At 39.7% G+C, this 13122-nt stretch overlaps 1 protein-coding gene and 1 long non-coding RNA gene across 2 annotated transcripts in view; both read right to left on the bottom strand.

Moving 5' to 3' along the window:
- LOC105499206 (uncharacterized) overlaps positions 1 to 13122 on the bottom strand; it is a 61030-nt gene that overhangs the window by 15978 nt on the left and 31930 nt on the right. The gene's annotated exons all lie outside the window — the stretch shown is intronic.
- On the bottom strand, positions 2664 to 3725 carry LOC139364114 (olfactory receptor 11H12-like). The gene has a single exon (XM_071099432.1). The coding sequence runs from the start codon at positions 3603 to 3605 to the stop codon at positions 2664 to 2666; it is 942 nt and encodes a 313-aa protein (XP_070955533.1). The 5' UTR covers positions 3606 to 3725.

Genomic DNA, 13122 nt, shown 5'->3' on the forward strand with positions numbered 1-13122 from the left:
ATCTTCCAAATACAAGCATATAAAGAACATTCAAAAGAGACACCTATTTTGGACACAACATTTTTTAAAATTATACTTTAAGTTCTGGGGTACATGTGCACAACGTGCAGGTTTGATACATAGGTATACATGTGCCATGTTGGTTTGCTGTACCCATCAACTCATCATTTACATTAGGTATTTCTCCTAATCCTATCCCTCTCCCAACCCCCCCACTCCCCGAGAGGCCCCCGTGTGTGATGTTCCCTGCCCTGTATCCAAGTGATCTCATTTTTCAATTCCCACCTATGAGTGAGAACATGCAGTGTTTGGTTTTCTGTCCTTGTGATAGTTTGCTGAGAATGATGGTTTCAAGCTTTATCCATGTCCTGGCAAAGGAAATGAACTCATCCTTTTTTATGGCTGCATAGTACTCCATGGTGTATATGTGACACATTTTCTTAATCCAGTCTATCATTGATGGACATTTGGGTTGGTTCCAAGTCTATGGTATTGTGAATAGTGTCACAATAAACATATGGGTGCATGTTTCTTTATAGTAGCATGATTTATAATCCTTTGGGTATATACGCAGTAATGGGATTGCTGGGTCAAATGGTATTTCTAGTTCTAGATCCTTGAGGGATCACCACACTGTCTTCCACAATGGTTGAATTAATTTACACTCCCACCAACAGTGTAAAAGTGTTCCTATTCCTCCACGTTGGATACAACATTTTTTAGCAAAGTGACGAACACTATAGTTGGGTTATAACACATCTTATTGTGGCAGGCCAGGTTTCACTGACACAGGCCTCCATCACAACTGTTTCCATACTGACTGAGTGGTAAAGTTAAATATTTGAAGCTAAAAAAGCCAATGCCCTTAAACAAAGGCTGGAATGTAACAAAAACCCATCAAGAGTTTTGCCTAGGCCTTTCCTGGGCCTTAAAGCATGACAAAATAATGAAGGAATTCTTAACGGGACATACTCAGCATTAAACAAGTTTCATTGGGGGTCTGAAGAAACTCCCCAGTCCTCCACAAACAAGTTTATTGGAGGTCTGAAGAAACTCCCCAAACCTCTGTGATTTAGCAAGAGACAAGATAAGGGTAACCACCCCAGCACCTAAACCCATTTAGATTAAGTAAACTTACTGAGGCTCTAGCAGAAGGTCTTCAGGACGCAGACCTTAGTTACAGATTAAAAGAAGTTAATCACTATGTCTTTAGATGAATGCCCACTTACATGTAGACATATAGCTTAGAAGGTATATAAGCTCTGAAAAACTTTGTAATTTTGAGTTGGTCTGGCGATAATTTCCAGGCCTTCTCCCTGTACCTAGTTACAGAAATAAAAACTCTCTTCCTTCCCAGTTTATCTGCATCTCATTATTGGGCCATGAGAAATAGCAGCCCAACCCTTAGTTGGGTCCAGAAACATTGTTTAAATCTAATTTGGTTGATTGGTACCAGGGTGGGTTTTGAAAAGAAAAGAAATGTAGATATGGTCTTATCTTGTGTTATTGTAGAGTGTGGAAATTCCTAAATTCCAATGCAGTGGTTCTTAACCCTCTCTGTTTATTACAATCTTCTGAGGGAACTTTTCAAAATGCTTGTACTTTGGCTCCAACTCCCAATTCTGAGTCAGTAGGTTGAGAACTATTGTTCAAATAAAGGTAGGTGTCAATAGGAAGTCCTACATGTGGTTGTGATTACTGTGACTCTTTCAGAGAATTTCTTGTAGATAAATGCTTCTTAAACTTTAATGTGCAAATAAATCCACTAAGGATGTCCTTAAAACACAGATTCTGATTCAATAGGCCTAGGACAGAGTCCTTAGATCCTGCCTTCTAAAAAGCTCTCCAGTGATGCCCAGCTGATGATCAAAGACCACACTTTCATTAGCAAGGATTGTGGGACATATTTTAAAATATACAGGAGTGGAAGCATGGTTAGTAAGAAGAAAATGAAATAATGCAACTGACATCAGACAAAGGGATTGACAAGGGGAAGGAAGGAGATGATTTCTTAGACATTCACTTTCATCTGGTAAAACTTTTCCATTGATTTGATTATCAGGTAATGGCTCGTCCTACCAGTCAAGGTTGACCTCATGTTCTTGTATGAAAGTTCTTTTCATTTCATGTATAAAACATATAAAATTTAGATTGTTACAGAGTTTGTATGGTTTTTTTAGATATTGTCCTGACCATGAAAAATGATAGAAACTAATAAGGAAATATGAAGAAATATATTTGTTTTATTTAAATTGATATTATTGACATATACACTAGGTACTGTGTTAGGTTCTGGACTTACAGAAATTAATAAAGCATAGTTCCTGCTCTCAAGGAACTTAAAATCTAATAAGGATGGGAGGCATGTGAAGACACATTTGTAAATTGTAAAAAAAGAGACAATAGTAAATACACATGTGAAGACACAAGTGTAATACAAGAAAGAATGAAAGACATTTTAAATAGAAGTGCAGGTAATGTGCTGTAGAAGAGGCAATTAATTCTGCCTGGAGAAAGGCTTCATTGATAACATGGCATTGAGGATTTTTACATGGGTCCTTTGAAAAGTTCACACCTACTTGCCAGTTTCTCAGCTCTTCACCGCTAGGGGGCTCACAGTCTGAACTTACTTGGGAATAACTCACTAACATCACAGACCAATTTTAGGAGCCTCCTAGAACTTTCTTCAAGGCATCCTTCATTTCTTTATTCCGGAGGCTGTAGATCATGGGATTGAACAAAGGGGTCAAAACTGAGTAGAACAAAGTTGTGAACTTCTGCATGCTTTCTGCTTGTCCTGACCCTGGGCTCACATATGTCATCATGACTGAGCCATAAAATAAAAACACGACAGCCAGGTGTGAGGAGCAGGTGGAGAAGGCTTTCTTCCGGCCAGCAGCAGAGGGTACCTGCATCACAGACCTCAGTACCAGGGTATAGGAGCCAATAATGTAGAAAAAGGTGGCAAAGATGAGGAGGGAACTCATGGTACCGCATATGAGAACAGTCCCTGGGATTGGGACACAGGCTGATGCCAGGGCCAGCAGGGGACTGAGGTCACATAGAAAGTCATCAATCACGTTTGGGCCACAAAATGGCAGCTGGGTAATGCGTATAACTGGGACTAGAAACCAGAGGAAACCGCAGACCCAGCAAAAGATGATCAGGCTGCTACAAAACTTTATAGTCATGACAGTAGGATAGTGTAGGGGGCGACAGATTGCCAGGAACCGGTCATAGGCCATGATGGAGAGAAATAAGCATTCAGTTGTGCCCAGTGAGAAGAAGAAGTACAACTGGAGGAGGCATCGAGCAAAGGAAATGGTTTTGTTTTTGGAAAGGAAGTTGGCTAGCATGTTGGGCACATCAGAGTTGACATAGCATATCTCCAGGAAGGAGAAGTTGGCCAGCAGAATGTACATGGGGGTGTGGAGCCGGTGGTCCCAGCTCACTGCACACATGATAGCCAGGTTTCCAAGGAGAGTCAGTATGTAAGTCACAAAGAATGTGAAAAAGAGGAAGATCCGTATTTCCCAGCGGCAAGAGAAGCCCAGGAGGATGAAGTCACTCACAGTGTCGGAGATATTTCTGGCCTCTGAGGTCATTTTCTGCCATCCTGTGAGGATTAGCACAAATTACATATCCAGAGGGAATTATTCTTCCCAATTCCTCCGCAGGAGAGCAAGCACACTTTCCTGGTCATAGGGAAGCAGGTATAGACTAGGCCAGTGGTTTCTACTTCTGTTTTAATCAGACACCACAACAATACAGTTATTGAGTATAGCCTTCTGTATAAGACTATTCACTTACAAATTATCTATAAACTACCGTCCATCAACATAATAAAAATTGGTAAAGTTTTGAAAAAGTTTTATTGGAATTAAAATAAAAATAAAAATTCAAAATTTCCTTTCTGCATTCTCACTCGGCTGCCTGGTGAGCTTTGGAGAACATGATAGACGATACATATAGGTGGCTGGCTAAAGCTAAACTGAGATGTCAGTGTTGATTTATTGTTTTGGTCTCACTTCTGCCTCAGAAAGGGGAAACTAACACTTATAACATGCCCATCCTATGCACATACTCTGTTAGGATTTTAAACATGCATTACCCTTCTTACTCTTCCAATAATTATAGAAGTAATAATTGAGCCACAGGAGGGTTGAGTAACCAGCCCAGATGCACAGTAAGTGGCAACACTGGGCATAATTTGTTCTTTTTGCTATATTGTGCTCAGAATAAGTCTATACAGCAGCATTGAAAAATATTTGAGGAAGGCAACCATGTCCTCTTTGAGTCTTTTCTATTTAGACTGAGCACTCTTGGTTTCTTCAATTGAATATGGTGTGATTTCAAGATGCTCATCATCCTGGTAGCCTTCCTTTGATTGATCATGTTTTTCTGAAAATATGATGTACTAAAACTGAACATAATACCCCTTATACTGTGTGATTGACACAGAGCAGAGGTGCTATAACCTTTTTTGCTTTAGAAACTCATGCAGACTTAAGTGAACATTAGTTTTTGTGGTCAATTACTTTATGCTTTTGACTTTTATTGAGGTTTTGCATTTTACTAAAGCACTGAGAGTTGCCCACAAGACAAATAGATTGATTTAAAATCAGATTGGCCCTATCTGATACTCGTGTTGTTGAGTTTTTGAAGAGAGGGAGGTTAATGATTGATTTGTACCAATGGTTTCAGTCTATTGAGATCTTTTTTGCTTTGCATTGTCTTTCAAAGCATTAGCTTTCCTTTCTATTTTATTTTATTTGAGAAACATTTCTTGTATGTTTCATATAAGTCTGATTAAAATATGTAGGACATGAAAAAATGCCTTTTCATGTTAACATTTCTTGTTAGCAACACTTGTATACAGATAGCTAAGCTAAAAATAGATAAATGGTACAAAGGTGTTGAAAATGACATTGCAGCCTTTCGGCCGGAACCACCATCTTCCAGTACTTCACCAAAATGATGAACACAAAGAGAAAGAGGAGTGGCACCAGATATATGTTCTCTAGGCCTTTTAGAAAACATGGGGTTGTTCCTTTGGCCACGCATATGTGAATCTATAAGAAAGGTGATATTGTAGACATCAAGGGAAGGGGTGCTATTCAAAAAGGAATGCCCCACAAGTGTCACCATGGCGAAACTGGAAGAGTCTACAGTGTGACCCAGTATGCTGTTGGCATTGTTGTAAACAAACGAAGGGCAAGATTCTTGCCAAGAGAATTAACATGCGTTTTGAACACATTCAGCACTCTAAGAGCCAAGATAGCTTCCTGAAACGCGAAAATGATCAGAAAAAGAAAGAAGCCAAAGAAAAAGGTACCTGGGTTCAGCTTGCCACCATGTGCCACCCGGAGAAACACACTTTGTGAGAACCAGTAGAAAGGAGCCTGAGCTGCTGGAACCTATTCCCTATGAATTCATAGCATAATAGGTGTTAAAAAAAAAAAAAAAAAAAAGACCTCTGGACTGTAAGAAAAAAAATGAGATTGTATCTCTGGAAAACATTCTGTCATACATTATTAAATAGAAGCAACTTTTGTACTTTATGGCATTAAAATACTTTGGCTCAGTTTAAGTTTTTAAAAATTTTCTTCCATTCTCCAGGTTTCTTTAAGAAAATCAATAATGGTTTTGAAATCACATCTGTAAATTCTCTCAGCACCCTTTGATTCAATTTGCCTGTGTTTGGGGGAACTTACACTATTTAAAGCAATTGAGATTTGCTGGATTTTCATGTCAATTGTCTTTTACACTTTTGTTCTTTTTTCTCTGGTATGGAGATAATCCTTTGGAACTGCTCGTATTCTAGTTTATGATGGGTCCATTGCCTGTCTCTTCTGAGGGCAGGAGATGGCCCAGTCTTTTTTGTTCTCCTTTGTATATCTCATAAACCTTGCAAGCAGGAAGACCCTCTCACCACAATGCAATCAGCTGAAGTTTGAAAGACCTTTTTGTTTAGGTTTTGGTCCAGGGACAAGATCACCAAATTTCGTAGAGAAAGCTATTCTTTCTTTCTTTTTTTTTTTCATTAGATGGAGTCTCGCTTGTCACCCAGGCTGGAGTGCAGTGGCGCGATCTCGGCTCACTGCAAGCTCCGCCTCCCAGGTTCACGCCATTCTTCTGCCTCAGCCTCCCGAGTAGCTGGGACTACAGGCGCCCGCCACCATGCCCGGCTAATTTTTTTTTTTTTTAAGTAGACACGGGGTTTCACCGTGTTAGCCAGGATGGTCTCAATCTCCTGACCTCGTGATCCGCCCGCCTCAGCCTCCCAAAGTGCTGGGATTACAGGCGTGAGCCGCGCCCGGCCCATTCTTTCTTTATAACCACTTTATTTCACCATTCTCTCTCTGTCTGTCTCTGTTTCTATCTCTGTCTCTCTCCAGTTTTTTTTCCCCTTAGGGCTACTTCTAAGATGACATGATGACTTGAGATTTTTGATATTGGGTAATTTAAGAACTGGCTACAGTATCATTCATCTGATACAATTTCAGCACTTGTATAATTAAAGAGCAATATTTCTTAACATATTTTCAGCAAAATTGCTTTAAATAACAGCATTAACTTTTTGATTACTATTTCATCATGAATGTTAGCTCATTTTATATAAAATGTCACCTTGTTACCATTTATTGAGCAGACATGTGATAGATACAATCTTTTCAGGCTTTTTAAAATTTTATTCTACTTTATAGCTGATTACTGGCCTAAACCACTTCAAAAATCCAACAAAAATTTACTAAATGAGTACTATGTTTGTATATGCTTTTCAATGCAATGTATATTTTGGAACATATATTTATATACCTGCATGCTAAAATGCTTTTAAAATTGGAAATATTATTCTTTTCAATAAAATTAAGGGGCATTTAAAAAAGTGAATATAAAAAATTTCAGTGTATATTTTGAGAGTTAAGTCAATAACTTTCACATTTCTAGATGAAAGTTGTTAATTTAGATATGAGATATGTAATTTCTCTTTTGCAAAGATGAATAATTATGACACCACTTTTGGTGGAGGTGCAATAAAACGATGCTCAGAAAAACTACTGGAGGGAATATAAACTTGTCAAAAATTTTCTTTTGGGACACTTAAAAATACTCAGAGCTTTTAAACATTTATACCCATTAAATAGAAATTGGAGATGTGGAAAAAATTAATAATAAAGAAGTTAATTATAGAAGTGCAGAAACATTTCCTGAGGAGCTTGTTAAAATGTAGATTCTGACTCAAAAGAAATGAATGGGGTTTGGGATTCTACATTTCTAATAAGCCATAAGGTAACGCTGACTTTGCGTAGCTAAGGTTTATATAGTTTCTTATGTAATCTTTGTACAGAGTTCTTTGCATAGTGAGTTTATATAGTCTTTATATACTTTGTTGTAGAAAAAGTAGATAACACAAAGGAACAGAAAAATTCCTGTAAAGAAATAAAACTTAAAATTAACAGGGGCAAGTATTACAAGGTCAGATGACAGGTTCTGTAATTTTCTTCTTTATGCATACAGGTCTATGTTTCTCAAAATTCCTATAAGCAACATATATTACTTTTATAAGCTGAGAAAAACAATCACTATAAAATATTGTTTTTGAAGATACTCACTTTTCTGGATCTTCTACCTTCCCTAGGCACTTTTTGTGACCTTTGCTATTCCTAGAATGTTCCCAGGTGCTAGTAAGCACCCTGTTGTGCCATTTGAGTTACCATGTAGGTTGTCGGATATCATCTTTCCTTCGTTTGCTACTTGCATTTAAAGCCAATGAAGTCAGCCTCTGTGTCAGCCAGGGTTGAGGAGAAAGAAAATTCCCAACAGGGCATCCTAAAAGCTGTATTTTGCTTTTAGATGAATGATACCATTTCATAAACTTAGGCAGGGATTAGAAGTTGTTTAAAAAATGAATGCAGTGTTATGAAGAATAACTGTCAGCTTCTGAAAAAAACCTATACTGTTATTCTTCTCTCATTGGAAGAAGTCATATCCTCAGTCTTAGTTTTCTTTCTTAAAAGAAACAATAAAAAATGGCATTAGTTTGTATTTTGGGTTTTACTTTAGTAAGTTTTATTTAAAGGAGAATGCTGCAGTTTTGAATAAAGATAAAAAATTATGACAATAGTAGAAAGGATTAAATGATGGCAATATAATTATCTTTCAATTTTTCTTTTGCTTTTTCAGTTGATACCATCTGAAAGTAATGTTTGTGTGCTTTTTTTTTTAAAGCTAAAAATGGTAAGGTAGAAAGGTACTTTCTTAAACTTACATTTCCATACTCAAAATTCATGTTTCTGTGTCCATATTAATGAAATATGAGCACCTGCCTTTGTTAAAAGAGTGAATTCAGGCACTGATTTGGAATAGGGAACAATGCAGATAAGCCTTTTCCCTGCTCTTCACTTCCCCTGGAGCTCAGAGTTCTGTCCCTTGTGCTTGCACTTTGAGTGCATTTGGGGATTTTTGTTTTTTAAGTTAGAGAAAACATGACGTATTGCTTCTCAGCCTTTTGGCTAAGATCAAATGTGGAGAAAACAAAACTTCCTCCCCACTCCACCCCTTTGCACCCCCAGGAGTAATAAGAATGAAAGCTGAATTCTCTACTTGCTCCTGGTGAAACTATTTTGATGCTAAAGACAGCTCCCCTAAAGGGGAATCTTTTTGCTGAGATTCCTCAGCTAGCTTAACATTACCCCAAAGACCCATCCTTTGATGAGTTTATTTCAAACATCAGATACTCTTTTTCTGTTTGACACTTCGCCCATTTGGCATGTAATTCGGAGACCCCTTCTCTGTTTAAAGGGAAATCTATTTTGTTTACTCGTTTTTGAATTCATTACATGGACCCATCTGGCTATCAGGGACTCCGACTCCTAGTGTGAGCGGCAGTGCACTACATCAAGGGAGCACCCTGTGGGACAAAATAATTCAGATGGCAAGCCTTGAGTCCAAGAACCTTCCATCTGTGGGCAGTTTCTTTCAGCAGAGGCACAGGTGCAGTGCTGGGCTCAGTGGGGGAAAGTCTGTGTGGGCTCTACCACAATAGTCAGGCAGCCCTGGTGCTAGTGATGGTTCTTAAAGAATGGGGCTTCTCCCCATCACCCACCACTGCAGACAGAGTTGAGGCTTCTCCCACAGGAGCTCAGTGCGAGTGCACTTGTAGACAGCCTTTCTGGAACTCTTCAGGGTGACTGCATCTCCACTGGAGGAGTGCCCTTCAGGTTCAGGCTTGCATGAAGGGTAGAGTCACAATCCTTCTCTACATGGAACATCAACATTCCTGCAGATGAAAAGAGGTGCCTGCCTGATCTGAGTGGCTGGAACACTAGGTCAAGAGTGTGGCTGGGAGGCAGATTGCTTTCTGCTGGCATGGTAGGGGAACCAAGGTGGATCCCTCCTTTTTCCCTGAAGGGGTATCAACATGTTTCACTGAGAGCTCCCCCAGCTGCCTCTGTCAAGGTGGGGATCTCTACTCACCATTGGGTATTGCATTTACCAACCTGCTTTAGCTACAGCCAGTTTTCAGCCATAGACACCTCCTATACTGGCCTGAAGCCTGAAATGTTCAACCCAGTAAATAAAATACTGGAAAAGAATATAAATAAGTGAATAAATGCATACCACTGGGGAATGAGATAAGCTTCAAGAGACCTCTGCCATTCCAACCCCACAGGAGACAGTAAACTTGCTCACACACTGAGTGTACTGTTACTACAACCACCATCTGAGAAAGCCATTATACAAAGACTCTCTATAACCAAGGAACTCATACAGAGTCTTCACCCCTGAAAACACCTAGAGTCAACTTAGGTTACAATAAATTATAATCATTAAAGTCACCCTCAAGGAGAAACAATGAAAAAATAAACACAGTTGAATAAAAAATAAATTAAAAGATAATTAGAAGAAACAATCTACCCAAATAAGAAGGAACCAGAAAAGTAAGTCTGGCAATATGACAAAGCATGGTTCTATAACACCTCCAATGATCACACTGGCTCTCCAGCAATGTATCCAAACCAGATAAAAATCTTTGAAATGTCAGATAAAGAATTCAAAAGGCACATGGAATATTATGCAGCCATAAAAAGGAATGAGATGATGTCCTTTGCAGCAACATGGATGTAGCTGGAAGCCATTATCCTCAGTGAATTAATGCAGGTACAAAAAAAACTGAACACATATTCCCACATATAAGTGGGAGCTAAATATTTAGAACACATGAGCACGAAGAAAGGACACAGATAAGGGAACAAAGATGAGACATTGGAGTCTAGTTCAGTGGGGGGTGTGTTAGGGGTGTGAGAATTGAAAAACTACCTCTCAGATATTATGTTGATTACCTGGGTGACAAAATTATCTGTACACAAAACTCCTGTGACACACAATTTACCCATGTAATGAAGCTGCATATGTACCCTTTGAACATAAAAGTTGGAAAGAAAAAGAATTCAAAAGGTTGATTATTAAGTTACTCAAGGAGGTGAAAGAGAAAGATGAAAATCAACATAAAGAAATGTAAAAAACAATTCAAGATACGAATGAAAAATTTTCTAAAATGATAGATATTTGAAAGCAAAACCAATCAGAACTTTGGGAAGTACAAAACACATTTAGGGAATTTCAAAATGCCGTGGAAAGTTTTAACAATAGGCTAGACCAAGTAGAAGAAAGAATTTCAGGGATTGAAGATAAAGCTTTCAAATTAACCCAACCACACACACAAAAAGAAAAGAATAGAGGTCCGTTCGAAGGTGGCTGAATAGGAACAGCTCCAGTCTGCAGCTCCCAGCGTGATCTATGCACAAGACAGGTGATTTTTGCATTTCCAACTGAGGTATCTGGTTCATCTCACTGGAACTGGTTGGACAGTGGGTACACCCACCTTTGGAGGGTGAGCCGAAGCAGGATGGGACATTGCCTCACCCAGGAAGTGCAAGGGGTTGGGGGATTTCCCTTTCCTAGCCAAGGGAAGCCTGTGACAGACTGTAACTGGAAAAACGGGGCATTGCAGCCCAAATACTGCAGTTTTCCTAAAGTCTTAGCAACTGGTAGACAAGAAGATTCTCTCCTGTGCCTGGCTTGGAGGGTCCCACACCCACGGAGCTTTGCACACTGCTAGCACAGCAGTCTGAGATCAAACTGCAAGGTGGCAGCCTGGCTGGGGGAGGGGCATCTGCCATTGCTGAGGCTTGAGTAGGTAAACAAAGTGGCCAGGAAGCGTGAACTGGGTAGAGCCCACTACAGCTCAGCAAGGCCTACTGCCTCTATAGACTCCACCTCTGTGGGCAGGGCATAGCTGAACAAAAAACAGCAGACAACTTCTGCAGACTTAAATGTCCCTGTCTGACAGCTCTGAAGACAGCAGCTCCCAGCATGGTGTTTGAGCTCTGAGAATGGACAGACTGCCTCCTCAAGTGGGTCCCTGACCCCTGTGTAGCCTAACCGGGAGACACCTCCCAGTAGGGGCTGACAGATACCTCATATAGGCAGGTGCCCCTCTGGGATGAAGCTTCCAGAGGAAGGATCAGGCAGCAATATATACTGTTCTGCAATATTTGCTGTTCTGCAGCCTCTGCTGGTGATACCCAGGCAAAAAGGGTCTGGAGTGGACCTCCTGCAAACTCCAACAGACCTGCAGCTGAAGGACCTCACTGTTAGAAGGAAAACTAACAAACAGAAAGGAATAGCATTAACATCAACAAAAAGAACATCTACACCAAAACCTCATCTGCAGGTCACCAACATCAAAGACCAAAAGTAGAGAAAACCACAAAGATGGGGAGAAACCAGAGCAGGAAAGCTGAAAATTCTAAAAACCAGGGTGCCTCTTCTCTTTCAAAGGATCACAGCTCCTCACCAGGAACAGATCAAAGCTGGACAGAGAATGACTTCGACAAGTTGACAGAAGTAGGCTTCAGAAGGTCAGTAATAACAAACTTCTTTGAGCTAAAGGACCATGTTCAAACCCATCGCAAGGAAGCTAAAAACCTTGAAAAAAGGTTTTTTTTCAAACGAATGGCTAACTAGAATAAACAGTGTAGAGAAGAACTTAAATGACCTGTTGGAGCTGAAAACCATGGCACGAGAACTTCGTGACGCATGCACAAGCTTCAATAGCTGATTCGATCAAGTGGAAGAAAAGGTATCAGTAATTGAAGATCAAATTAATGAAATAAAGTGAAAAGACAAGGTTAGAGAAAAAAGAGTAAAAGGAAACAAAGCCTCCAAGAAATATGGGACTCTGTAAAAAGACCAAATCTATGTTCTATTGGTGTACCTGAAAGTGATGGAGAGAATGGAACCAAGTTGGAAAACACTCTTCAGGATATTATCCAGGAGAAATTCCCTGACCTAGGCCAACATTGAAACTCAGGAAATACAGAGAACACCACAAAGATACTCCTCAAGAAAAGCAACCCCAAGGCACATAATTGTCAGATTCACCAAGGTTGAAATGAAGGAAAAAATGTTAAGAGCAGCCAGAGAGAAAGGTCAGGTTGCCCACAAAGGGAAGCCCATCAGACTAACAGTGGATCTCTTGGCAGAAACCCTACAAGCCAGAAGAGAATGGGGGCCAATATTCAACATTCTTAAAGAAAAGACTTTTCAACCCAGAATTTCATATCCAGCCAAACAAAGCTTCATAAGTGAAGGAGAAATAAAATCTTTTACAAACGAGCAAATGCTGAGAGATTTTGTCACCACCAGGCCTGCCTTAAAAGAGCTCCTGAAGGAAGTACTGAACATGGAAAGGAACAACTGGCACCAGCCACCACAAAAACATTCCAAATTGTAAAGACCACTGATGCTATGAAGAAACTGCATCAATTAATGGGCAAAATAAGTAACTAACATCATGATGACAGGATCAAATTCACATATAACAATATTAACCTTAAATGTAAATGGGCTAAATGTCCCAATTAAAAGACAGACTTGCAACCTGGATAAAGAGTCAGGACCCATTGATGTGCTGTATTCAGGAGACCCATCTCACATGCAGAGACACACATAGGCTCAAAATAAAGGGATGGAGGAAGATCTACCAAGCAAATGGAAAGAAAAAAAAAAAAAAGAAGCAGGGGTTGCAATTCTATTCTCTGGAGGCTGAGGCAG

This window comes from Macaca nemestrina, chromosome 7 (genome assembly GCF_043159975.1).
Source record: "Macaca nemestrina isolate mMacNem1 chromosome 7, mMacNem.hap1, whole genome shotgun sequence".
Taxonomy (NCBI): domain Eukaryota; kingdom Metazoa; phylum Chordata; class Mammalia; order Primates; family Cercopithecidae; genus Macaca; species Macaca nemestrina.